At 45.1% G+C, this 26,684-nt stretch overlaps 1 protein-coding gene across 1 annotated transcript in view; it reads left to right on the forward strand.

Moving 5' to 3' along the window:
* LOC147206532 (insulin-like growth factor 1 receptor) overlaps positions 1–26,684 on the forward strand; it is a 92,066-nt gene that overhangs the window by 7,642 nt on the left and 57,740 nt on the right. Inside the window, exon 2 of the mRNA XM_086108345.1 lies at positions 5,307–5,873. Coding sequence (XP_085964471.1) covers positions 5,307–5,873 — 567 coding nt within the window. The remainder of the gene's footprint in view (positions 1–5,306; positions 5,874–26,684) is intronic.

Consider the following 26,684-nt stretch of genomic DNA (forward strand, 5'->3'; position numbering starts at 1 on the left):
AATTATGTGTTTTCCCAGAGTGCTCTGTGTCAGCTGCGTGATGACAAACAGCAAAAATAATTTCGCTGTCTCAAAGTCTATATTTGACCCCGGAGACGTCGCTAGCTGCAAGGGATACTAATTTAGTTTAAAAGTAGCTCCCCTGTTTACCCATTCAAATCAGATTAGGAGGTCATTAAGATTGCTTGTGATTAGCGTGACGCGAGGGGTGGTTTACAAAAAGGGCTTGTGTTTGTGATGGACACCGGAGTTTGGAGGAGGAGCTGCCGAGGACTTGGGGTCAAGGTTTATCAATAATAAACACGAGCAGACAGATCTCATTACTCCCAATGCGACGAGACTGGCATGTTTACCCACTGGTGTGCGGAGCAAAGAAATGGGACACATTCAAGTTCTTCCAGTTTATGTCAATGAGGAGTCAGATTTTTACCGATTTAAATTTTTTTACCACTTTTTACAATAACCTTTTATTTTTGTGATATTGGTTATGCGAAAGGTGAAGGCGGTGTGGAATTACTGTTAGACCATTCAAGCCATGCATTCTGACGGCTCATTTAAAATGTTGATTTATTTCTAACCTTTTTTTTTTTTTTTTAAATGTAGATCCTGACAAAAGGGACATTTCAAACATGCCATCCATTTTAGATGAGCTCGGGCTCAGAGAAGGCGGCGGCGTTTCTGGGTGATGTTGATAAATGGCTTTTGCTTTGCTTCGTAAAGTTTTAAGTTGCATTTACGGATGTAGCCCTGGACTGTATTTACAAACACTGGTTTTTGGAAGTGTTTCCGAGCCTGACGGATCGAATGTCACGGGCATTCCAATCGTGGTTTAGATTAAAAAAAAAATTGGTGGGAAAAAAACCCCAAACTAAAACATTTCAAAGCATATTGGGATCAGAAGTTGGGAATTTGCACCGCTTTTTTTTCATCATAATTCAGTTGCTCCCCACCCCCCACCCCAAAAGCGAAGGTTGGAAAAATTGATTGGACCTGCGTGCGGCCATCACAAACGCTGTAGCCTTAAATTCCAGCCTCTTCCATCCCCGTTTCAAGGAAATGATTGGAATTCCTTGTGGCTAACGTGCCTAATGAGGGCGGGGGAAGAAGGCGAGGAAGATTCTCCTTCATCCTTTCCCTTTAGGATTCCATTCCAGCTCCCCCCCCCCCCCATATGTAATATCACAGCTTTTTTTCCCTCAACATTAGGATTTTATTGTCCTCACATGACAACTTTTTGCTTCTCAAGTTTATTCTTGTGCTTATGCGCTTACAACCTTGTAGCGATGTTTATGGAACCAACGGAACTTGTCTCTCCAGGCACCACCTTACAAACATTGTCATTTAAAATATTTATTGTCAAAAGGGTAGCGGTTGTTTTTATGGGAGGGTCGAGTGGTCTCTTATTTTTTAGACATGACTGTAAAACTATCGAAATGTTGAATCGCCTTCTCATATTATTACATGTGCACATCAAATTGATGGACAACTGAATTGACACCCTGAACCGATTGCCAGCAAATTGCACAGCACACATAGACGAACAACAACCATTCACATATCAACTTTATTGATCGCACATTATAATGACACATTTTAGTACAGATTTGAGCAACAATCATGAAAGTTGACACACTTGATTTTTGTCTTTGCGGGCCACATCAAGGGGTGAATCTGGACCCCCGGGCCTCGAGTTTGACACCTGTGGTTTCGTTTATATCGGTAAGCCCTCCTGATAGCGTTTCGCCCAACAGAAAAGGTCTTACTCGCCCCACGTAGACTCTCGAGCAGACTGGGGTTGTCCAAACTGCGGCTCGAGGTCCTCTTTTTAGCCCGCCATCTATTTTATAGCAGGCCGTGGCTGACACTAAAACTAAACTGTGACATGAGCTGGAATACGATTTAACAAAAATAATAATAAAAAACGGGGGGGGGGGGTGTTGGGGTAGAGAGCGTTGGAGATATAGCTGTCGAAAAAGTAGGGGTGTCGAGAGTAATTGATACTACCATGATGAATAAACTTTTCTGGACATGCAAAAAACACCAAGACATTTTCAGCGACTAACAGAATTTCTCTTCAACAAAGTGTGGAGAGCAAAGATAATTCCTCCGCTTTCTGCTTTGTGTCTCGGTTTTCTGTATACGACTTCGAGGGCAAAACGTTTGAACAGCCCCTCTCTAGCTGCTCCAGAATGACCCCCCCCCCCCCCACTCCGAGTGTAATGGCCTCATCAGGAAGTGTGGGGTGGGGGGAGAAGGTTTCTCTTTACGAACAAACAAAATTAGCCTTTGTTTGTGAGAGGCTTCTTCCCCTTCCACACGTTTTTACCCTCCTGCTCGGAAAAACTGTAAAGGAAAAATAATTTGAACCTGGGGGCCTCAAGTTTGATTGCAGCGAGTCAGTCGGACTCGATGTGCTTTTGTATGGGAGGGAATGCTTTCGCTCTTGAAGCAGTTTATCGGGAAATACAAGCTAATTCAGCTCATTCAGGTGCCGGATAACAGACCTTATGTTTATGTGGACGTTGTGTGTTTTGACTTGATGGCATGGTGACGTCCAGTCGCTCTCCTGGGAGAGAGACACACACACACACACACACACTGTGCAGCAGTTAATCCTATATAAGAACTTAACAGGTTTAAGCAAGGAGCTCATGCGTCGCCGGTTGTTGAGCGCCGACTTTCGACATGTGGTTAAACAACCCGAGGCGCTTAAATCTTTTTTTGAATCTTTCGTAAATGTTGTTGATACTCGATTGCTTGATTTTTCTTTTGTTTCTGAGTAGCTGTCATATTTTCCTTTGAGCTTCAAGAATCTTAATGTAGGTGGATTGTACAAATGATTTATTTCGGGATGTCCCGATCATGCTGTTGTGGCAGCCGAGTCCGAGTCGATTCGGTACTTAAAAATGGATGCACTTAAAAAAAAGTGCGCCAGCGAGCGACATTGGCCACCTTCAAAATAAAAGCGCCACAACTAATGCATGCACTGAGGGGGCATCACTGTACTTTAAAGCTCACTGTAATGTCCTCACATATGTGAACGGAGAACCATAGTTGGTGCTTGCCCGTTCCAGCCACGACCTGCTGGCCGTAACTACCGCTTCCTCACCAAAACCTCAAGTAAAAGCCAATGACGTTATGAGAAAGCAGTCCAGTGTTAATTCCCGTGTTGTAATCGATACTGCCAATGAAAAGGGAGACTCACTTGACATCCATAATGAATGGTGCCTTTTATTGCGAAGATATTTGTGTGCTCGAGTGTTTACGCGATGCCTCCGGGCACGGCGGTGTCAAGTGACGAGGAGCAATTTGGGTCTATTTGACGTCCGAAATAATCAACTGCGTGTGATGCGGAGCGCTTCGACATGTTTAACACATCAATAATAACCACACTTTATTAATCTGATGACTTGCTTCTTTAATACAGACCACCAGAAACGTAATCTGACCCTAAAGATTTTCCATTTGTCTAAATTTGTGGTTTACTTTCTCTTTGAGGGAATCAATTTCTGTAGTCAAGGTAATGGCAGTCCTTGGGCGGTGCCTTCAGTGGGGGGGGGGACTCCACAGGCCTAATCCACCCCTTAATACCACGGCTATCTAATAATAATAGAACATACTAATACAATAAGAATAATGATAACTAATATACCAAAAAAATCACGTTGGCAATCTGTAGAGAGCGAGAGAGACTCTAATCCAGGGGTGTCAAACATACGGCCCGCGGGCCGGAACCGGCCCCCGAGGGGGTTCGATCAGGCCCGCGGGATAATTTAAAAATGAAAAAAAAGCATAAAAGACACAAAATGAATATTTTTATTAAGATGCAATTCATGTATTAACCGCTAGTCATTGTTTTCTCTTTCGTTTGTAAAGTGTAGGTGGGGGTTACATTTTGATTTCATATGCACATGTGTAAATGGTTTAAAAAAATCCTTTCTTTATAAATCTTGTTTAATCTTAAAATGCATGACTATATTTTTAAATACTAATTGTTCAAGTTTTGTGCCTTTGTACAATCAGTGGGATCAGTTGCACTGCATATATGTGAATGATAAAATTAAATTGCACATTTGTCGAAGGAAATCTAAGGTGTTTTATGAAAAGTTAGGTAAATGAAATGTAGGTACATTTCAACATTTTCCTCATGTACTTGTGCGTCGCTATATCAAAACAAAGGAAAGACATATTTTGGTTATTTATAGCAGAGTATGGTATAATTTTAATGGTCTGGCCCACTTGACATCGACCGAGGCCGTATGCGGCCCACAATATGAAATGAGTTTGACACCCCTGCTCTAATCTATGCATCCAGCATCACTGAAAAGAACAGTTTCTAAATGCGGTTAAAATGAAGAAAAATGAATTCCAGCACAGATTTTCAGAAAACATTGAATTGAGATTTTGTCAGCAAATGATGCAGTAGGGGGCTGATGTAGAATTTGGGCCTTGAATTTAACACCTGCAGTCTGAATGAACAGGATTATACGGTCCCAGAAAATCGTTCCGATTAAAAATGATGCTGATCCAACGCAGGGTTGATACAATAAATGACAGCCCACCTTCAAACGGTTTAGAATGATCAATATCACTCGCTCAAACTGCAAATGTGTCACAAACTATGATCCCCAAACACTTTACTTCCCCCTTTTAAATAAATGGATTACATATTGGGGGGAAAAAAATGCACCGAAAGTGCTCATGCTTTTGCACAATCAGGTGAAGACACTCCATAACTTCCAGTGATAACCCGGGCCAAACTTGGCACCTCCCTGACATACAAGCTTGACTCTCAGTTAAGATGTATCACTTCATCTTACTTCCTTGACACTGCATTACGTTCCTATTTAGACGAGCCTTCGGCGGCATCTTGCTCTTTCACAAATAGCACTAAAACTGCCAATAAGTCATCTCTGTAAAGCACCTTGTGTTGCATATTTTAATATATGAAAAGTGTTAGGTAAATAAAATTGCTGTGAGCTGCTGTAGGTCACAACTCCTTTCCTAGACACTCAAACACAGATTAACAGGCCAACGCCACCGAGCATCATTATCTAGACCACGCCCCTTAAAGGCACACATCTAACACATGAATACCGTGCATTGATAACACATGACAAAAGTAGCTCCTTTTATTGTATTTTTCTTGATTTTAAAAAAGACATCTAAAAAAATAAAATGGATGTGCTTTGGCTGGATTAATGCCATTACAACCGTTCTAAGCTTCAACTGCTCAAGAATTCATCATTTCCGCTGATATCTGTCCTTCATCATCCATTGACACGTGCTCCTCTCTCGTTTCGCAGTCTGCGGTCCCAGCATCGACATCCGGAACGACATCAGCGAGTTCAAGCGCCTGGAGAACTGCACTGTGGTGGAGGGTTACCTGCAGATCCTCCTCATCAAGACCAACAACAGCAAGACCAAGAACCAGGAGGTGTTCCGCTCGCTCAGCTTCCCCAAGCTGACCGTCATCACCGACTACCTACTGCTGTTCCGCGTACCGGGTTTGGACAGCCTCAGCACGCTGTTCCCCAACCTAAGTGTCATCCGCGGACGCAACCTGTTCTACAACTATGCCCTCGTGATCTACGAGATGACCAGCCTGAAGGACATCGGCTTGTACAACCTGAGGAACGTCACCCGCGGGGCCATCCGGATCGAGAAGAACCCCGAGCTGTGCTACTTGGACTCGGTGGACTGGTCTCTCATCATGGACGCCGAGTTCAACAACATCGTGAGTGGGAATAAGAAGGCCAAGGAGTGCGATAACGTTTGCCCCGGCATCATGGAGGACAACCCCCTGTGTCAGCAGACCAGTTTCAATAACAAGCAGGAGTATCGATGCTGGACCTCCAACAGATGTCAGAAAGGTAAGCGCTGTTTGCCGGTTTTTGTTTCCTACGATCTCGGCAAACAGCGACGGACAAATCCCTTCCAGCCGCGCCGTGTTTTCCCTTCATTTCCGTCCTCGCCTCGCCAGTGCAAACATCTGCGCTCTGTTCATTATAGGCATTCCTCGTTCCTTTGGATTCCGGCTATTTATGGAGCGCGGCGGTATAGAGCCGCAGGTATTAGCGAGGCCTCCGCCGCTCTGCCAAGAAACCAGCTCGTTTACCTGTCTGGATCTTCTCGGTTAAATATTTGCTTTAGGGAAATGTTTTTTTCTTCCTTTTTACGATTTATGAAAGGGGGCATATTGAAGTATCCCGTGGAGGGTCATCCCTGTTTTAACTTTGGCCCAGTGGTGAGGTCATGTCTTCAGAGGAGGGGTCAAATGACTCCCACCTATTCATGGTTCGCTTTTAACAAATTTTCTTTGTGTGTGTGTGGGTGAATGCAAATTTTTTGATGAAACACTCACCCCTACGAAGTTTCCATTCAATTTTTGTGCCCTTTCTGTAACGCGCTATGATGGTTCGAGATGACACCAAAGAAATCATGATTGTGTCAAGCCTAATTTCGGTATCAAAATGTGTGGAATATTTATGGTTTACACTACTAGATTGATATTGAGAATTCCACAATTTTGGGGTTTTGGAAGGGCTCATTTGCCGTTTATCCAGACATATGGACGACATTGAATTACCTTGACTCTTGAAAAGTTTGAAAAAATAAATCGGGCCCTGTCTCTGGTTTCACCTGCCAACAACAAATTGGATGTACCGGTACATGCACATCATAACAGGCCCCATGAAAAAGTATCAGTGGCTCGTGTGTGTAAATTGAACGGGATGTCAAGCATTTTGGTTCGAAGAAGCCATCTTGGGGGAAATTCCAGGGTTTTGTCCTTTGAGAGAATCCCATGAGGAAATTCACACAAACGAGCCTCAATCAGAAGCACGTATCCTCGATGAATGGGCAATGCCACATTCCCGAGCTCTTTTGTGGCTCCATCATAGCTTCCAAGTTAGAGTTAATTGGTTGATGCTGCCGCGGAGTCTTTTCTTCTCAGCATATTATGTTCCTCGACTTGCTTCCTTTTGGCCACCCATGCACTGTTTGCAACATTGTCTTCCGGAGGTCAGGGATGATTATTCGAGCGTACGGGGAGGGTCACGCACTTTTTTTCGTTTGCACCATAAAGAGGCCAATGGTGGGGGTTTTTTTCTTTCTTAAATTCGGGGTCCTTCTGTCTAATTTCAAAAGCCTTTACATGCAAAGAGTCATCCATTTGGATCCACTAATGATTCTTCACAATTTTTATTGTAAAGCATCACCAATCACAAAAGAGTTTGCTGAATGAAGTCGTAATATCTAATGTCTCACATATGTCAAAGATCAATTCCAGAGAAACTCATTGAGAGATTGTTTTTGTCTGCAACTTTTGTCTTTACCTTGGTCTCCTTTTCCTCTCACGCCCATCATGCTGGGAAAACATTTCTATCAGAGACTTGTTTACTGCTCCCATGGTCGGTTGGGAGTCACAAACAACCATCCCCCGGTCTTCTCCTCCACGCAGCCCTTAGAACAAAGAGTGGAAATCAAGCTAGCGACCTTTCCCTAGTGACTTCCCCAGTGGGTTCCCTGCCGTACTTTATTGTGCTTTCAGTTGATTTGTGAACGTGGTGGGCTGACCCACGTGCTGCCGTTGATTGTTTTCATCCATAAAACATCGGCCACGGAATTAAAAGATTTACGTTGCTCGAAAATATATATGTTGTTCGAAGTCTCCCCTATCCGCAAACCGCGACCATGTTGTCAATGGTGCTTTTGAGTTAACGCGACCTTGGAGTCCCGTTGGTTTCTTCCGTGCGGGAGGTGCGTCTGGGTTGTTATATGGTGAAACCCTGTGTTGTTTTGTCACGCAGGAGGATGTTTTGAAAAGAGTTCTCAGAGGCCCGGGCCAAGGTCAGGCTAAACGCATTCATCTAGAGGGGCCTTGAAGTCTCGAGGCCGCAGATAAAGATTTGAGGGAGGGACACTGTGGGAAAATGAGAAGCAGCCGAGGAAGACACTGCGGCTTTAGCTTAGTAGCAACAAAGCCATATTGTGATGTTACAGGCCGGGTGACATATATTTAGCAACATAGTATGGGGAGACTTTCCCTTGAAGGAGACCTATTTTACATTAATCCATTTCCTTAAGTGTGAACTGAACGTTTTGATTTCTGCCTGATGAATATTTTTTTTGTGAACGCGCTCATCCTCATCAAGAGTGTCAGGTTTCGTGAGATTTCCAGGAGGAAAACGCCCGGCTAAGCACACGGTAAACGAGCCTTCATATGTAGGGGGATATAAGGACCTCATTTGTAAGTTATTTCGCAACCCCAAGCCATGGAGCCTCGCGCGTCATCAAAATGAAAAGCATGATGGTAGCGCGGAGGAGAAAAATAAGGCCGTGGCGGTTTCCTCCCTCGGGGAATCTGTATTGGTTGCCGACAAATAGTAAGGTTAGCCACCTGGTCGGCATAAGACATTAAAGCATTTTCCCTTTTGGTTTCGCGCAGGGGGGCGGGGGGCGCTTTGGTTTCAGGTGCGCCGTTTTTTTATGGTCGCCTGAAGACGAAGTTAGCGTGTGTGACAGCTCGTTTCTTACCTCAGCCTGCTTCCTACATTATATTAGTGCTTGCACAATAAAGACAACTGTCCTGTTTTTGTTTGAATTCCTCAATTAAAGGGGCCCTGACATGAAATTCTCTGTTTGTTGAGGTTTTTGATCATAAATGTGTGTCCCCCATTCTAAGTCCCAAAAGTTGTGAGAAAAACAACCTGTGTTTCCCCTTGCCTAAGGCTGTTTGGATCACCATAGCTCAAACGGTCCTATCAAATGGGCTGTTTGTCGTTGCGGTTTATTTAGCCATCGAATATCCCCGAATAACTCCCAAAGCGTGTGTTAGTTTGTGGCAAACATTTTGCTGAAGACTGTTTCAGCAATTTGCGTCAATACGAATGTGGATGAGCAAGACATATTTCACTCACATTGATATCAACTCTCTCTGCAACAGCAAGTAAACCTGTCCAAGTCCATTTTCCGAATAATTTCCTTCAGTCTGTGATATATTGTGGCCGTCTTTGAGTCGTTAGCTGTTAGCTAACAGCCCGGTTGATGCAACATCGATGCTAGCTGAAAGCTGGTGAGTAAGTAGCACGTCTTGCGTGACTCCTTCCCAGCCCTGAAAGGAGAGAACAGAGCTGCTTCTTTACAAATGTATTTCATAATGACAAACACGGATGTGAAAGACTCCGTCACCCCTTGGCCCCAACCAACTCATTTTGTAAACAGAAGCCAGCCATGGCTACGCCCACCAAAATCCGATCTCGGTCATGCTAGGCTAACAGTAGACCTTACTGGTGGAGCCTGTAATTCTGCAACAAGGCAGAATTTCACTCCAAAAAGTGTTTTGATCTGGTATTAGGGCTTCTGGAAGATGGTTGTCGTCGCTGCAAACCTCATGTAAGGGTCCCTTTAAACAAAGGGCATGTAAGCAACACATTCTTTGTCATGAAATGCTAGGCTGAAACGTTGCAACTGCCTACTAGTGTGGACAGAATGGGTGGCAACAATGGTGAAATGCCAGTATTCTGACGGAAATGGCTCAACCAAAACATAAAAAGAAAACCCAAATTGCACTTTGAACTACCTTCTGTCGAAAATGAACGCTACCAATTCTGCATGTCCCCTTTTAAAGCGAATTCCATGTGACAAATGTAAGGTGGAAAATAAACAGTCGAAGATTCCTTGGGGCAGCCGCTTTAAAGACTTCATATAACGGCCTTCTCCTTCCCGCACACGGACACGCACGCACGCACATAGCAACATAATTGGCTTATTTTTCTCCGGTGCAGATGTTCCTTCAAGGGCATGCGGCGGTTTTCCTCGTCAATACGGTCCAGCCTCCTCTTTAATTACACTCCATGAGGCGAGGAAGCACGTTGTCTGCCTATATAGCACACTGCCGTAGCCTCCGGCCTTCCACAGCTCATTCACGGCAAGTCTGCTTGCCACATGTTTGTCCACTCACCAGACAGCACGACACTTTTCAGAAATGATGGTGGACACACTAAGGCGAGTTAATGTTCTAACGGGGCGCTGGACCTCTGTGAGAATGTTGTGCGGAGTGGCTGTGGACTGACAAGGCGTGTGAAAAGAGGCTCAAAGGGGGGAAAATGTCAGACAAATGTCAAGTATACCCGTTCGACAATAAGCTCTCGCCAACGCCAAGCACTCGGAGGAGTGAAAACAACCTCGTAATAAAAGAAATCCTTGCTCCCTGTGCCTCTGCTTGTGCTTGTCAGCCGCTGCTCTGTGTCTTCCTGCTGTGAAATCCCCCAAAGTTGTGCAGATAAAAATAACATTCGAGCGAAAAAGTCAGTTAAAAAAAAAAAAAAGTCATCTGTAAAATCTCCAAAAGTTGTGAAAATAAGACAACAATAAAAATAAACAAACTCCAGAAACAGCCACAAACTAAAAACCAATGTGATACAGGTTAAAATAAAACGACTTGTCTTTGAAAAAAAAAAAAAAAAGGTTCTGCGATCCAAATCATGAATTGCGTTGGGCCTTCGGCGAGGCATTTGACTTTTCATCCATTATCCGAGCCACTTCTCCACACGAGGGTCGCGGGCCTGCTGGAGCTTATGCCAGCTCACTTTGGGCAGTCGGTTCAACCCGGAACTGGTTCCCAGCCAATCGCATAGACAACCACTCCCACTCCCACAATTTAAAGTTCAGGTAACCTACCACTGCGATTGGCTGGCAACTGATTCAGGGTGTCCCCCGCCTACTGCCCGAAGACGGCTGGGATAGGCTCCAGCACCCCCCGCGACCCTAGTGAGGATCAAGCGGTTCGGAGAATGGATGGGAGGGTAACCTACCATGCATGTTTTTTGGTGTATGGGAGGAAACCAGAGTACTCAGAGAAAACAACGCAGGCATGGGAGAGAACTTGCAAACTCTTTTAATGGCTGGAAAGAGTTTAAAAAAAACAAACAAACCCAAAACAACAACAACAAAAAAAAAAACTTGGAGCAAACCATCACTCCCCTGCTTGTGTCTGTGATTGTCTTTGTCAGTCAGCACTCTGCTGCTTCCCCTCGCTCGTCTCCTCTCCACGCCGCTTATCAGGAGCTGTTAACATCTCCGCCTGTCAGATAGCGCTTGTCTGAGCACTCTTCATCTCCGCGGCGCTGGCCAACTGGCTTGTTTGCTCAGGCCTTGGATCCTCTGACATTACATGCTGTTTGCTTTGAGTTTGGAGTGGGGGGTTGGGGTAGGGGGGCACCAGGAAGTCAGGTGGTAGGGGGGGGGATGCCTTGACTAAAAAGTGTCTGGCCTGCTTCAAATAGCCTTTTCAGGTCCCGTTTTTGCCTCAGACGGGGCCCAAAGCTACATTGTCGGAAAGTCATTCACGATTACACGGGGCCGCTTCTCGGGGCGGGTTTGTCGGCAAAACCTCTTCGCATCCTTTCGGCCACAGTGGTCCTTCATGAAAATGAGACAATTTCCACTTCAGGAAACTTTTATTTATTTATGAATTGATAATTCACCACCACAATTAAGAGTATTATATAATGAACCAACCATCCATCCTTTATTGGGATATCTTCCAAGAAATCTCTGTGATGGTCTAGTAAGAAAAGGTGATATTTTTACACAAGGGAGATGTTTAGTGCTTGACTTTTTTTTTTGTTTATTGTATATGTGTCTGTGTGTCCTTGTCTTGAACCCGACATGAAGTCTCTGCAGCCTTAAAGCATTTTGCAGCCTTTGCTGTTAAAAGAGCCGTTGCGCTGACCCGGGAGAGTTTTGTTCATGTTTATGTCTTCCTTGCCAGGGAGCCACTGGATATCTTTGGGCTGAACGCTTCGACCTAATGTCATTTTATAGTACGGGAGGGATTTTCTATTTTTTTTTATTCTTTTAACAGTCGGAATGTGCACTGTCTTGTTTTGTGTGCCATATGGAGACCCAGATTTCCCCAAAATTATCCAGCAAATATTTTAGAGTTGCAGAGATGATGTTTGTAATTATCTTCGTCTGTTGTTTTGGGGAATCGTATTTGTTGTTGTTTTTAGCTCCCTAAAGTAAGCAATGCTGTTAAAAAAAGTTACTGGAAAATGCACCTCGAGTAGCCAAAGTGAGTCGTACTTGATGATGGATTCATGGGGCTTCCACATGATTTATTCTCGCTGTAGTGAGACTGGGCTCCCTTCATGCCTGTTTTCAAGATTTCGTGATCTTGGAGGTGTTACGATTTTTATGTGTTTACGCTTTGCTGGAATGGGAGTTGTTCAGTCTTTCAAGTAGGATTCCCGTTCACTGAGTCGTGAGGGAATACACAGCCTGGGCTTTAATTCCGGTCAGCTATTTGCTTTTGACACGCTGTTGCCGCTGATGATGATTATTGCTCTCATTTTGTTACCAGATCCTGTCCAATCGTGTCTAAGTGGTACAAGTAATTCTTTACTGGGTGCTTTTTATTTATTTATTTATTTATTTTATAAGTTGAATATTTTGCCTGCTAAACATTGTTGCTGTGTCTTGGCGATGCAGTATTATGCTCCACAGTCTCCACTTCTGCAGCTGGCCCTTTGTCTCCTGCTCCTTATTGCGGAGTCCAAACGGGACACTGTCATTCTCAGTTGTCCTCATTTGTTGGCGTTTCTCCTTCCAACCGAGGCATTGAACGCCGAGTGCTTTTTCTCACGTCTATCGAGCCACCGTAAGACTGGCGTGCTATTTAAAACCGAGGACCCCCCTTCATAGTGGAAAAAAAGGAGCATCATTGGAGTGCAGCGTAATAACAATGTCTTGACAGACACTCGACTTAACTCTGAAGAGGAATGCTACTTTGCTGAAAACATCAGAAATTTCCAACAAGGAAACGTGCGAATGAACATCCGATGGCCCACTCATGCAGCGTTTGCACTGCGCTCCATTTAGTCGGCGGCGTGGGCAGCCTGCCAGCATTAATACCAAAGATCTTCCGCTCCATCCGTCATCCGCGCCTGCCACCTGACAGGCATTTGACTAATTGGATCCATCATCTTCTCCCGGCGAGGCCTCCTCTTGAGATGTCGGATCAGGGGCTTTTTTTTTTTTTTCCCCCACAACTGAGTCATGAAAAGAACTTATAGCGTTTGATGCGTATGTCCTCCTCTGGTAATTCTCACCTGGCAGGGCGATACGCCCATCTTGATTGAGTTCTTTAACCCGAGAGATTCCATACGATGAGAGAAAAAAAAAGATGGCTAAGAAAATGTCTTCCCCTATTGATGTTGACCCCACACACATCGGAATTTGCCAAACTAATGATGAAACTGGTTTAACGTTGACTAGTTTCCGAGCAGATCAGGCAAACCAAAAAAAAAAACAACAACTCTTAGAGCAGGATAAAGGTTCAAAATAATCTTTTTGAATCATCCGATCATCAAGCCTTTGACACTTTGATGCGACGGGGCTAAGAATTCTCAAACTTGGCCAGATTATCGGTGTGTTTGTACGCTGCCATCTTGTATTGGGTTTTGCAATAGTCTTGCAAACCAAAAAGGGAAGATGTCTATTTCACATGGTTTGTTGTGACGCCCGAAACCCAACAGGGACTTGAACGGGATCAAGTTTACAATCCGCATTGGACCAGAGAAATCCAACTATGTTGTGAAAAAACTCTTAAATTCCATTGTGACATACAATCCTCAACTTAAGTCACTGGTACCACAAAAAAAAAAAAATATATATATATATATATATATATAATGGCGGCCCGGTAGTCCAGTGGTTAGCACGTCGGCTTCACAGTGCAGAGGTACCGGGTTCAATTCCAGCTCCGGCCTCCCGGTGTGGAGTTTGCATGTTCTCCCCGGGCCTGCGTGGGTTTTCTCCGGGTACTCCGGTTTCCTCCCACATTCCAAAAACATGCATGGCAGGCTGATTGGACGCTCTAAATTGTCCCTAGGTGTGAATGTGAGCGCGGATAGTTGTTCGTCTCTGTGTGCCCTGCGATTGGCTGGCAACCGTTTCAGGGTGTCCCCCGCCTACTGCCCGAAGACAGCTGGGATAGGCTCCAGCACCCCCCGCGACCCTAGTGAGGATCAAGCGGTTCGGAAAATGGATGGATATATATATATTCTAGACCCTTTACTTTTTTGAATCTGTCCTTGAGGTTTCTTAGTCATGTACTGAGTAGATCCATCCATCCATCCATTTTCTGATCCGCTTTGTCCTCATAAGGGTCGCGGGGGGTGCTGTCTTCGGGCAGTAGATGGGGGACACCCTGAAACGGTTGTCTATGTCGTACAACTCACACCCGTAAATGTGGGTGCAAATGAGCGGACAGTCCAGGAAAATAACCAAATCTTCAGGGCTGTGTAAAGCAATTAGGGAGGGAGCCCCCAAACCAAGTCCCTCAGACGCGTGTCTCGGGAGATCAACACCACAACACATGCATGTTTGTTTATCAGAGTTGTCTGGAGTTGATGTGAAGGCTGAATGAGGACAGAGGAATCCTTTCGAGACACTTCACCATGAAAACGCAGAAGAAGAAGAAAAAAAAATGCTACCAAACCCCTCAGCAGAAACGGACTTTGGGTTGCTTTTGGGTAATGTTTGAGTTTGATGGCATGTTAGCAAATCATTTTCGATGACACAGTTGTAAAGTGTGTCAGAATCTGAACAGCGGGCCTTTTCATGCTGATGATGCAGTGATTACTGCTGCTTTTTCAGCCCTATAAATAAGTTCGCTCAACGGTTTGATTGGCCGGTTTTCATTTTCATGTCTTAACTTGAACTTGACCGCGCTTTTAAAGACCCCGCGAAGGCTCGCACACAGAACGACTGTTTATTTCACCCCCCCTCTCCCCCCAACAAATCGTTGCCTACTGCAGGCATCCAGTCGCCGCGGTGCCGTCTGGTTGCGCGGCGCTGAGGCTGTGACTCATCCTACTGCTTTCACCACTCATTCACAAGACCGCTTGAATCGCATAACTTCCTGTCGCGGAGTTGCGGGGGCCCTTGGCGGTCGTTCTCAATCCTGCTTTAAATGGCAGGAAGCACAAAAGGCGGCGGCGGTGGGCTGGTGGGTTTTATTTGTCGTCCTCTCATCATCCTTGTCCATCCTGACTCCCCCCCCCCCCCCCCCCCCCCCCGGAACCCAACGCATACTTTGCTTTCATATGACACACTCATTCACACATGGCTGGGCCAACTTGGCAGTGACATAACATGTCTGTGCATGATTTCTGAAAACAGTAGTAACGAAAAAAAAAAAAAGATCAATACAATCAGTGTATGTGTGTATTTGTGTGTGCGTGTGTGGTTTGTGTGTGGTAAGAAGATTTCGTCGCGCTACTTGTGGTTGAAATACATTTCATTTCTATAAATAGAATCTAGCAGAGTATGTGTCGATAGGATATGGCTGAATGTGAAGCTCTTTTTAAATTGCTGCTTTTTTTTTTTGTGAGCTACAGTTCAGCCAAGAACTATTCGCGGAATATTTCAGGCTGAGCAGGGAGCAATGTCTACTTAAAGATGTCACTCTGCGTCATCTCTGATGTGTCACAAACCTCAGAACACTGAGACACCCCACCTATTAAGGCTTCCTCCACTGTGCACATGTCGTTACCTGAAAATAAGCTAGCCACAATAGCAATAAATCACTCCGCTAGCCTCTCCTCCTATTGTAGGAGTTTGACTGACGTGATGTTGGCTCTCGGATAGAACTTTATTTTTAATTCAGTGTGTCCTGACGTCCTCTTGCCGTTGCTGGCCGGCATGGCATGGCAAGTGTTTTTGTAGAATAGATGATTCTGAAGTGGTGCCTGTACCGCGGTGTGCTAGCTAGCGGTTTACTCTTTAGCATCAGCAGTCACTAGCATTGACTTGTGTGTCTCTATTGGACGTCACTTTCACGTGAATTATTCATCACTGAAACACGAACATACAATGTCTAGGGTTGTGCCCGTTGTGGTTAGCGCTAAAGAATTTGAACTTTGGTCCCTGCCTTGGGATAAGCGCTATTGGAAGTGGTTTAACATGAGTTTAGTAAATGATGTTTGTCCAGTTCTTAATATCAAATCAATTTCACCATAGTCAAGCTTCTAACTACTGTTAGCACAATCACAAGATCAACGTTTTGGCAAATTTCATGTATTTCATGGATGCCCGTGATTGTGATTGTGATTGTTTGCAGTTACGGGGAAGATTGTGCGCATGTGAAGGAATTGCTCTTGGGCGATAGGCTGCATGCTTTTCCAAGTCAGAAGACAATCCATAAAATAATCCCTTGTCTAATGTCGATCAAAATGACCTTCACCTCCCCCTTCCCGTTTCTCTCTAGTCTTCTTGGGAGGGCTCCCTCGGGGGTCCGGTGCAGTTGTCAGCGCACTGGCTAATGGGCACAGGTGGCGGCCTCCCCAGCTCTTTTGGCACAGGCATCAGCTCCTTAGCCAGCCGCCTCAGCAAGCCAGTGGAAAACAAACACAACAGAGTTACACCAGTTGTTCCTTTGTGGGAGTTGGTGGTTTTGCGGGGATGCAGGGGGATGTTGAGGTGGGAGGCATCAGCTCTCAACTTTGAAACGTGTCAAGTACTGCTGATGAGCCAACCATTGTTCTTTTCCGTCCGTGCCATGAGTCACAGAGTGATGACATGCTGCCCGTCATCCCTTCCCGGGTCCAAATAGGGGATGAGAGCTGCGGTGATGTTTTCACAGTGGGAACCTTCGCAGCTGTACTACACCGTGCCGCCGCCTGACAACGGCTTGTTACCGTGTCAGATAAATATAGAGGTCTCTGGAGGTCCAACCATCCCCTCCTACTGGAGCTCCGGCTCCGCTTGCAGAAACGGGAAAGGCTGCGTCACCTGGGAGCTGCTGCCATCCTCATTCATCCTTCCTAAATTGGCTTTTCCTTCACAGGATGGAGATGATTAGCAGGCCTCCGTGGGAGTGGATGGCTAAGACACAGAGGTCCAAAGTCTGGTCCCAGGAACAATGTCGAAAGACAAAACAATATATTTAAAAAATAAATAAATATAATCGAATAGTTAAAATGTCATTTTGATACAAGTTCTTGACTACCTTGAAACAATTGCGACTTGAACACATGCTGCGCAGCAACACATACATACATACAGTCGCACTTTGTGGCATATTTTCTTAACTAGATGCGAACAATTGGTATTCCTGTCAGCTTGATTTGGCATCTCCTCTGCCTCATCTTGCTTTTAATTCCTCTGCATCTCTTCGAGCAGACCTCAGTGTTTCCTGGCATTTTACAACACAATGTGGTGCTACACTGAAGGGGCGCCTGGCAAAATTTGGACTTGCTGTAAAAATTTTAAATCCTTAAAAAAAACAAAAACGATGGCAAACATGGAACACTACTCCACCAGGGGAACATATACAGAAGTGAAGTGTTCCACCTGGGTTGAAACGCACTCTCACCTGGAACGAGTAGACTTGAGGTCACTTTTCAGGCGGGTTTGCACTTGCCCTGGTTGCTTCCTTTCTGTCGTTTCACTTGCCTGACGTGACATGACTGATGTCGGACCGGCCCACACCCAGCACGCAAACATCGCCAACACCATTCCGATTTTTATGACCTATTCGATGGTCTGTAGGCAGATGGATTAAGGCAGGAATGTTGACAAATGCTCAAAGTGGTGCTTTGCTTATTTTTTTTCCAGAGAGGAGGAAGTTGCATAAAGGCAAATTGCCTTGACTGTTTTTTTTTTTCTCTCTCACCCATTGGGTTTAATTTATTGTTCCTGGGAACATGACTCTTGTGTTTTGTTGACACAGTAAGAGGTGATTCGGTTCTTCCGCAAAAGGCATGCGCTTGCTTGTGGAAAGCATGTTGTTTTTGCATTCCACCTGGCTCCCTGTGTAATGCGTGCTATTATCCTCCTCCTGTGTGTGGGATCATGGTGTTGATGCTTCTGTGAAGGAAAGCCCCCGGAATTTTGTCCAATTTCTGTTTTTTTTTTTAAACCTTCAGGTTAAATGGACCTCATACAGTCAATTGTGTCAATGTTCACCACTTTGTTCCTTTGCCTGAAGTTTTTGCAACCCCCTCCAGTTTATTCCTATTTACTTAAAATGTAGCATGTGGTGAAACCATTTGGGAATAAAAGGCTGTTGATTTTATGACATATTGACATTCCACAGGATACTTTATCAAGTGGAGACTGGATTGCACACACAAGTCATTGGAGAAAATGTCAAATAAAAAAGACACTATACTTTTCAGTAGAGTGACAGAATTCCGAAAAGGGGGGTGTGGTACTTGCAGCTTAATTTTTTTTTTCAACTTACAGTACTTCTAATGGGTGGGTTTGTTGAAAGCAAAAAAAACCCCAAGATTTTTTCCCCAGATGTATACAATTTAAGGGGTGGAATTTGTGCTAAGAGCACTATTATGACCCTCTAGATTTTCACCTTTGGTCGTACGTATGTCAAGCACGTCGAAGAAGAGCTATTCGGCATGCTGGATTCCGTTGCCGCTCCCAAAAGAGCCAGTTAATTGGCATTGCGTGCGTCTGGAGTCCTCGCAGACGTCATTAAAAAATAAAAAAATAAAAATAAAAAAAACAAGGCAGCTGCCCCCGGCGACCCGGTGAGGGAGCTCAGGAAGCATACGGTGCGGCAGACCCGTAATGCTTTTAAAGTTTTTACACCTCTTGCTTCTCCGGCCACTGCTTTTATGATGAGCAAAAGCCTCAAGTGGTGAGTGGCACTTTCCAAGCATTTTGGCCTCAGTGGAGGAAGTGATTCAGGGTTAGCTTTCATTTGAAGTCAAGGCGAAAGAATACTTGTTAGGGTGATGTTCTTTATTTTTGTTAACTCGGAGGAAGTAAAATTTAAAGTGGCATTATTCTTAGGAATGCTTCGATTTCGATATTGTCACATTGATGGATGGATGATTGATCGAGAGCTTGACAGATAGCTGCGTAGATCATTGATGGATGGATAGCTCGGAAGAAAGATAGATTTCACAGGTTTGCCCCGTGTGTAATTATCAGCTCGGGTCCCGACACGTAAACACACCTCCCCAATGTCTGGAGGCGCACATGGCTGTTGCCGTGGAGACGGACACGTCCTCATTTGGCCCGAAAGCCTGCTCGGAAGTTCCGTTTGTCCCCCGCGGGCGTCGCAAAAGGGAGCACGCACGCCGCCGTGTGTTTCATTGATCGTGTTGATTTATGGAGTGCGTACTCTTTTGACTACTGTAGGAATTGGGGCTGGGGAACAACCGTTATATTTCGAGGAGACCAAGTAAGTCGAGATGAAACGCGTCTGCCACCGCTTAGCTGGACGATGAGCCGCGTTGCCTCAAGGTTACCGTCAGTGGCTCAAGGCGCAACATGAGGTACACCTCCATCGGGCGAAGCACATTATATTGTTCGATGCGTCAACAAAAACATGCCTTTTATTTTATGCGGTGGCTGGCTTCCCCCATTTGAGGTTGACTCAGGGACTAGATAACCTACTCAAAAATATCTATATGATAGATACATACCGTGACCATCGAGAAACTGAAACTGAAAAAAACCAGTTGATGAATATGAATTGTAAAATAAAGACAATTAAAATGATCGCTAAAAATAACTGCAATACAGTGGGTTTCAAAAAAGATGAAGTACGGTATAGCGGAGGTTCACTGAATAACATTTGCCAGAATAGAAATGACATTAATTGGACCTGTCTGCCCCCTTTGAGACCGTCACTGCATAGAAGTGGCTCAGAACTGCCCCCACAAAACAGGCAAATTTTCGGCAAGACTTAAAAAAAAAAAAAGGGGGGCTCAAAAATGAATGATGACACCTGTAATGTAAATTAAACATGAAAAGACTGTTATCATTTTTAAGAAAAAGCCAGCCGAATTTTTTACTACATTTTTTTTCTGAAATATTTTTTCTTCCAGATATCCTTACTAAAAATAAAACACGAAACATAACAGGTGGCCAAGAGATTTGGGGAAGTGTTTTAATGTATGATTAAAAGAAAAAAAATAGGAGGTGCTATTTTCTCATGCACTTGTGCTCTTTGTGCAGGTGTACCTAATATAAAAAAGCAGTATGAAATGCTTCCCCGCGTGTCTGTCTTTCTTTTTCCATTTGGTCAGGCCCGCAGACACGCCCGTTGCTGGAATGCGAGGCGGTTTTAACGGTGGAAATTCTTCGCCGATGACTGGCCCGCTTTGGGGTTATCGGGCTGTATAGATTGAATCGGGATATTGGCAGCGGGCCCCCGCGGGAGACTCGGCGGCATGCTGTCTTTTTATGAGTCAACGGAGGAGGTCTCGCGCTGTCTGGCTTCTGCGGTGGACGCGGCTGCGCCTGGATGCGCAGACATGTCGGGATGGGCGGCGAGGAGCCTAAAAGGGACAAGGGAGACCATAGGTGGAGGCGGGGCGGGGGGTTCTTTGGGGTCTGTCTCCCCCCCCCCCCCCCCCTGGCAAGCGAATTGGATGGGGTGAAGCAAAATACGCGCAGCGCGTTGACAATGGAGCCCTTTGTCCTCGGTCAGCATCGCCTCTGTAAAGTCTGTTGGAAATAGTTTCCAGCTTATTAAAACACTTCCAGACTCCAGCGCGTTTTCCACTTAATCGCTTTGCATTCTCCATCACACTCGTGTCGTGTGCATCGGGAGAGAGAGTTTTCCATCACAGCGCCTTGGAATTTGTTTTACCTATTTTCACTTTTGGGTGCAAAGAGTCAGGCTGACTTTTTCGTCTTTTTTATTTTTTATTTTTGGGCCATTTACTTTTACATTTACCAAAATTTGAACTGATTTCTTCCATTGATCGTTTGGGGGAACGTGAGCTTAATTACCAGCAAAAATAGACAAACTAACACCTGATAGAAAATTTCAGATCGACTTAAATAATCCGAAGTCGTGTAACCCCCCCCCCCCCCCCCCCCCCCCCCCCATCGTCTTTAAATGGTCTTTTTGGAGTTATTTTAGACTGCCAGTAAAACCTTACTCTTTATTGACACTGGACATTAAGCGTTCCATATCAAAATCTTTAAAAACACCAAAGCCAACATCGCGGTTCATTATTTCCTCCACTGACCGTAAAACGACGATTACATTGGCAGAGCCATTAGGTGTCTGTTGTACGATATTGACACTTAGCCATTGAGTTTATGTGGGGAAGTTATTATTTCTGCCGTCACCTCAGAATCAATAGCCGGGACATAATGGCTCTGCGTTATTGGATCTATTGCTTTTCATTGCACATGGTGGCAGTCTTTACTGGCGTTAAGTACTCGTCTCATTTCTTGTTCCCTTTTTGCCCGAGACCTCAGGCGAAAGGATTGTAAATCTACTAATTGACTTTTTAAAGCGTCTCACTCCAGTGGATCCAGGCAGGAAGGAAAAAAAAAAAAAGGTTTCGACTGGAAGTAAACAAGACATAAGGATGTTATTTAGGTGAATGGATCGTGTGTTTTCACTTTGACAGTGAACAGTAGCTGCACAACTGGCCTGTTTTCCCCACTTCAAATTAGTATCGGGCCAAAAGACATGCCACATTAAACATCAGTTTGAATTAGAACATTCTAACAAACAACAAAAACGGAGGTGAATAAGGGTCCCTGTATTTTGTACTGTGTGCAGCCTGGGGTCAGGAGACATTTTTATTCAAGAGGAGTCTGAGAGCAACATTCTGATTCATCTTGCTTCTGTAAAATATGAATGACGCAGCAAATTGCACGACTGTCTGTGTCCTTTGTGTTGTGTTGTGTTATTTTTGTTATTTTGACTTCAAAATGGCGCCGCGTGAGTGGCTGCCTTTCCAGCAGCTCCTATATTTTGTTGTTCTACTTCTTCCTTTCATAACTTGCTGTGAATCGGGAATTTCTCCATCGCGAGACTAATAAAGGTTTTATTATCTTCTTAAAAAAATAAATAAAATTCCACTTGTTTTTCCCATCCCTCGTGCTGCCACTTACTGTCGAGTGAAAATGACATCACAGTGCCTCAAAGCTGAGCTTGCAAAAGTCACATGACTAAACCCAGAAAACGAGTGAACCGTGATTGGGCGTTTTTGAGCCCTGAGCAACTGTGATGTCATTTTCAGTCGACGACAAGTGGCAAAATGGCACCTTGTCTTGATTAGTCGGGTTGAATAGAACATATTATTGTCAAGAAAATGGGTTACTTTACTTTCCTTTTCAGATGGACAACGTGAAGGACACTAATTTTGTCACCTAAGTTTTCTATAAGGAGGCAATTTCATTTGAGAGGATATTGTGGGCAGCAATAAACCACGCTTCTGCGGCAAAATCAAACACTGCGCAGCAACACGGTACGCTAATTGTGTTATTTCAATTTAATCCGACAGGAGACTAAAGGCAGCGAGAGCACAAACTATTGTGATAATGTGGAGGCTCTGCAGAAATACGGTACACCAATTTTGTGACCTTCGCGGTTGGTCACCCCCCCAAAAATATTATTGGGGAGACTTAGGGCACCGAGAAAAACTGGGTGCTGTGGCATCATTTCCTGACAGTAATAAATCAAGTTTCCGTGTCTGAATCTGATGGAGACTGCGGAGCAACAGTCTGTGTGTGTGTGTGTGTATGTATGTGTATATATATATATATATATATATATTTATTTATTTATGGATTTCATTGAAGAGGAGACTGAGGGTAGCAAGAAAACAGACCACCGTGCCAAAGCGGAGACTGCGGCGCAACAGGTTCCACTCATTTTCCTTTTTTCCAAAGGGGTTAGCCAAGTTCATTGCTGCGCCTGGTCTCCCTCCTGGCAATGTGACATTCTGAAGATTCCTGCGTCTGCGAGGGAGAAGAGGAAATGCACCAGTGAGAAAGAAAGCCTGGAAGACAAGGGAGAGATTATATGCTTAGATGAGCCACTGTCTTCCATACTGTCACGGTTTTGCTGTTATTCACTTATAGCTGTCACGTCTGCCTGGTGAAAGTATGCGTTGTTCCGAATACATGTGCGACATGCAGACAGTGGTTTGCCGTTCAGGGCTTTGTTTGGCACAGCGTGTGTGAGTGGAGGGGGAGAGGGTAAAGGAGGGTAAAAGGGGGTTGGGGGTGTCGAGGTTCCCTTCACTGTCTGGCCCACGCTGGGAGGATTTCTTGGAAGAAGGCCCTTTGTTTCCCAATCACTCGCTCATGAGCAAGGGCCATCTTTTCTTTGCCTGTCAAGTGCTCAGCCTGCTGGAGGTCCATATCGGAGTCTGTGGGAACGTTTGTCCCCTTGACGCAAAACCACAATTTGAAAAATGAAGGTGAGCTCCAGTGTTTCAATAGAATTTCAGAAGGGCTTGTTTGTAATATCACAGTGCAGTAAAGCTGACTTACACAATATGTCGGAGTTATCCTACGTTTTGTTTAAACGTGACGAGGAATTAATGCAATGGAGAAATGGGGAAAGAACTTCTCTTCTCTCCCAAATGGGGACACAACAATGCCAACCCTGCTGCCGACCAAGTCAAGGGGGATGGAATCATTTTCCTTGCTTAAATCTGTAACTGGATTAGCTGTACCTTCCAGAGAAAGGTACAAGTACATGCTTCGACCTGCTAATGCCTCTTTACCAGAATGGCTCGACTCGATGACACCTCTGCGAAAGTAAAACATCCTATTTTTAGTGAGTAATCAGCTGCCCCCCCCCCCCCCCCCCAAGCATGATTTTGTGACTCTCAAACTGCTGCCTTTTTCTCACTGGCCAAGCAGATGTGTCACTGCCACCACTTGAAGAGCTAGCTTGATTGAAAGCATTTTGAATTGTCTTGTACATGAAATGTGCAAGACAAATAAAATACAAATGAACTTGCCTTGCCTACATGTGACTGTGGGTCAACACAGTGAGCTTAGTGGGTAGTGGGTCTACTTCACCCTTTGCGTGGGCTTGCACCGGGATCTCTGGCTTCCTCCCACATTCCATAAACATTGCATTATGTCAGGGGTGTCAAACTCATTTTTGTCGCGGGCCACTTTGGAGTAAGCTTTTCCCTCGGCCGGCTGTTACGACAGTGAAACCGAATAAATGTTTCGTCATCTCTTCGTATAACCGATTTGAAATCACTCAAGTCAACTATTTGTTTGTTAAATTAGGTTTAAAGTTTCTTATTTTATTCCAGACAACGGTCTTTTTTGGTGAAGTTTCTCTTCAACTCGGACCAGGCTGGCAGTTTGGGCTGTCACTTCAGCCTTCATCCGAGCTGTCACCGCTTCCTTGTGACATGCCTTAAAAACAGCGATTTGTTTGTTGTTTGTTCCGTTATTGTTGAAGTGAATTGAACGGGTTAACAAAATTATTGCAAAATTTATTACACGTGACAATTTGACATTTCAGTACAGATTTTAGCAAGGATCATGCAAGTTGACAGGCATGATTTTCTTTCACGGGCCACATAAAATGATGTGGTGGGCCGGATCTGTTCCCCCGGCCCTTGACTTTGACACCTGTGCATGATGTCAGCTTGACTGAATCGTATAAATTGTCCATAAATGTGAACGTGCGTGTGAATCATTGTTTGTCTACGTGTGCCTGGCGATTGACTGGCAACCAGTCCGACGTGTACCCTGCCTCTCGTCCGATGTCATTTGGGATAGCCTGCAATCCTAACGGGGACAACTGCTATGAGAAGATAGGGATGACTCTGCCTGCAATATTTTCAACACATGGGTCCTCAGTCTCCAATGGAAGCTTGACCACTTCATTGCTGAACCGCCCCGCCCCCCGCTGGAAAGGAGGACCCAAAGACCAAAATATGGGCAGCCAGGGAGCAAGAAGGCTCTCTTTGGTAAACGGAGCAAGCAAGCCCGACTCCTTTGGGCCTTCACTGACAGCCGCAGCAAACCGAGAGGGCCGGGAGAGACTTGGCGGGTTCGTCGCGGGAGGTGGGGGCGGGAGCGAGGACTGCAGGACACCAGACGCGTACATGTGTCGAGACTAAGTGGGGTTAAGAGCCTGTTGTTGCATTACGGCCCTCAATTAGGGCGAGAGGGCAGTGGGAGCAGAGGGGATGAAGAACCCGTCAAGCGTCGTCCGAACTACGCGCAGGCACAAGCGTAGGCACTGACACGACCCGTTCAGTGTTCCACTCCCACGCACACAGGCAGACCTCCGAGCTATCACAGGCAATTAATGCAGTCATTCATCTTGCAGCTCTTTCTGGTTAGCACCAGTGGAAACGTAGGCCGGGGAAGCAGGGAAAGAGGACGACCAGATGATGAGAGAGAAGCTAACAAACTCCGTTCCACTGAGTGAACCTGTTCTTTTCCAGCCCAATAATGACGCCAGTGTTGAAGAAATTGTGCTGCTGAGGCACACATTACGCACGCACACACGCTCCTCTGCGTACGTTTGATGGATGGACGTGTGCTCACACAAGATGTGAAGGGTGCTAACAAAAAACACAGTTAACAGTTTAAAAGTATTGTGCTTTCGGGGGGGGGGGGGGGTTGCAAAATACTCGAGGCCGTAAAGAATTCTTGAGTTTCATTGTTCAAAGAAAACCGACTGGTTCGATTGTTTTTAAATTGGGGTTAATGGCTCCATGGGGGCGCAGCTCAGGGGATAGATTCATTGGTTTGCTCCCCCAGCCCATGTTGAAGTCTGCTTGCAACATATCGAACCCTTGTAGGTGGAGAAGCACAATAGAAGTGAAAGCCCATTTCCCATTTCATCATCATGAAAACTTGAGCAGATGTCGATTGATTTGTCGGAGAGAAAATCCTGACTATCAGAAGAGATTTGGCACCGAATCTAAAATCTTGAGAAGGTGTTTGCAATTGTTGACCTAGGCCAGAGGTCGGCAACCCAAAATGTTGAAAGAGTCATATTGGGCCAGAAAACCCCAAACAAAAAATTAAAAGCCTTATATAAGCCTTTCATGAAGGCAACCCATCCTGTATGTATCTATATTAGCTACATTAGCCTATTATCAAAATGACTCAAGTTGGCTACAAATAACTTGAGGCCCTTGCTGTGAGACAATCATGTCAAAATATTGATCAGCTATCTCCTGAAAACAAAGCGTGATCTCAAATCCAAGGTCTTTAGCCGAGCATGTGTTCTTTGCTGTTGTTGTGATTGGATTTTGTCAGTTGGTAGGGCAGATGGGGAGGAGGGGCAGCGGAAGGTCGGGGCGCACTTTGGCGTCTCTCCGTCAAGTGTTTGGGTGTGCACGAGTGGCTTTTGAGTCTGTCTTTGGGCAGACAGACAGCTGGTCAAACAGGCTTAGGAAAGCAGTGGGCAGTAGGGGCTTTGACTTAAGCCCATTAGGGCCCTCTTTATTACCCGTTGGTCAACTGCCCCCATTTGAAAATTGTTTTCACGCTGTCGTCGGTGGCAACTCTGTGCTCTTTTGATTCGATGCTGCTTCTGAAGGCTTGTTTGGACACTCTGAAGCCAAACCCGAGATGTCGCTCAACGTAAAAATGTGTAGGCTACTCAATGCCGGGTGTGGTGGAGTTTGTCATGATTGAGTGTGACAGAGTGTGCTGAGAGGGTGTGGTGGTGGTGGTGGGGGGGGGGGGTGTTGCTCTGTGGGGATGTGTCATGTAGCACGTAGGCTTGTGGAATGCCGGACCACCATTCGCCTTGCTTTGCCTCATGCTGGGTGGCCCAGAGAAAGTGCAACCAGAAAGTTCTATAGCTTAGCTCTTAGTTAGCTAAAGGCCAGGATGAAGTTTTCATCCCTCAAAAAAAATGACTCACTTTTGATTGAACACTTTAAATTGTTCGTAGGTGTGAG

The sequence above is a fragment of the Hippocampus guttulatus genome, chromosome 4 (genome assembly GCF_054856545.1).
Source record: "Hippocampus guttulatus isolate MCC_2025c chromosome 4, RoL_Hgut_1.0, whole genome shotgun sequence".
NCBI classification, from domain to species: Eukaryota; Metazoa; Chordata; class Actinopteri; order Syngnathiformes; family Syngnathidae; genus Hippocampus; species Hippocampus guttulatus.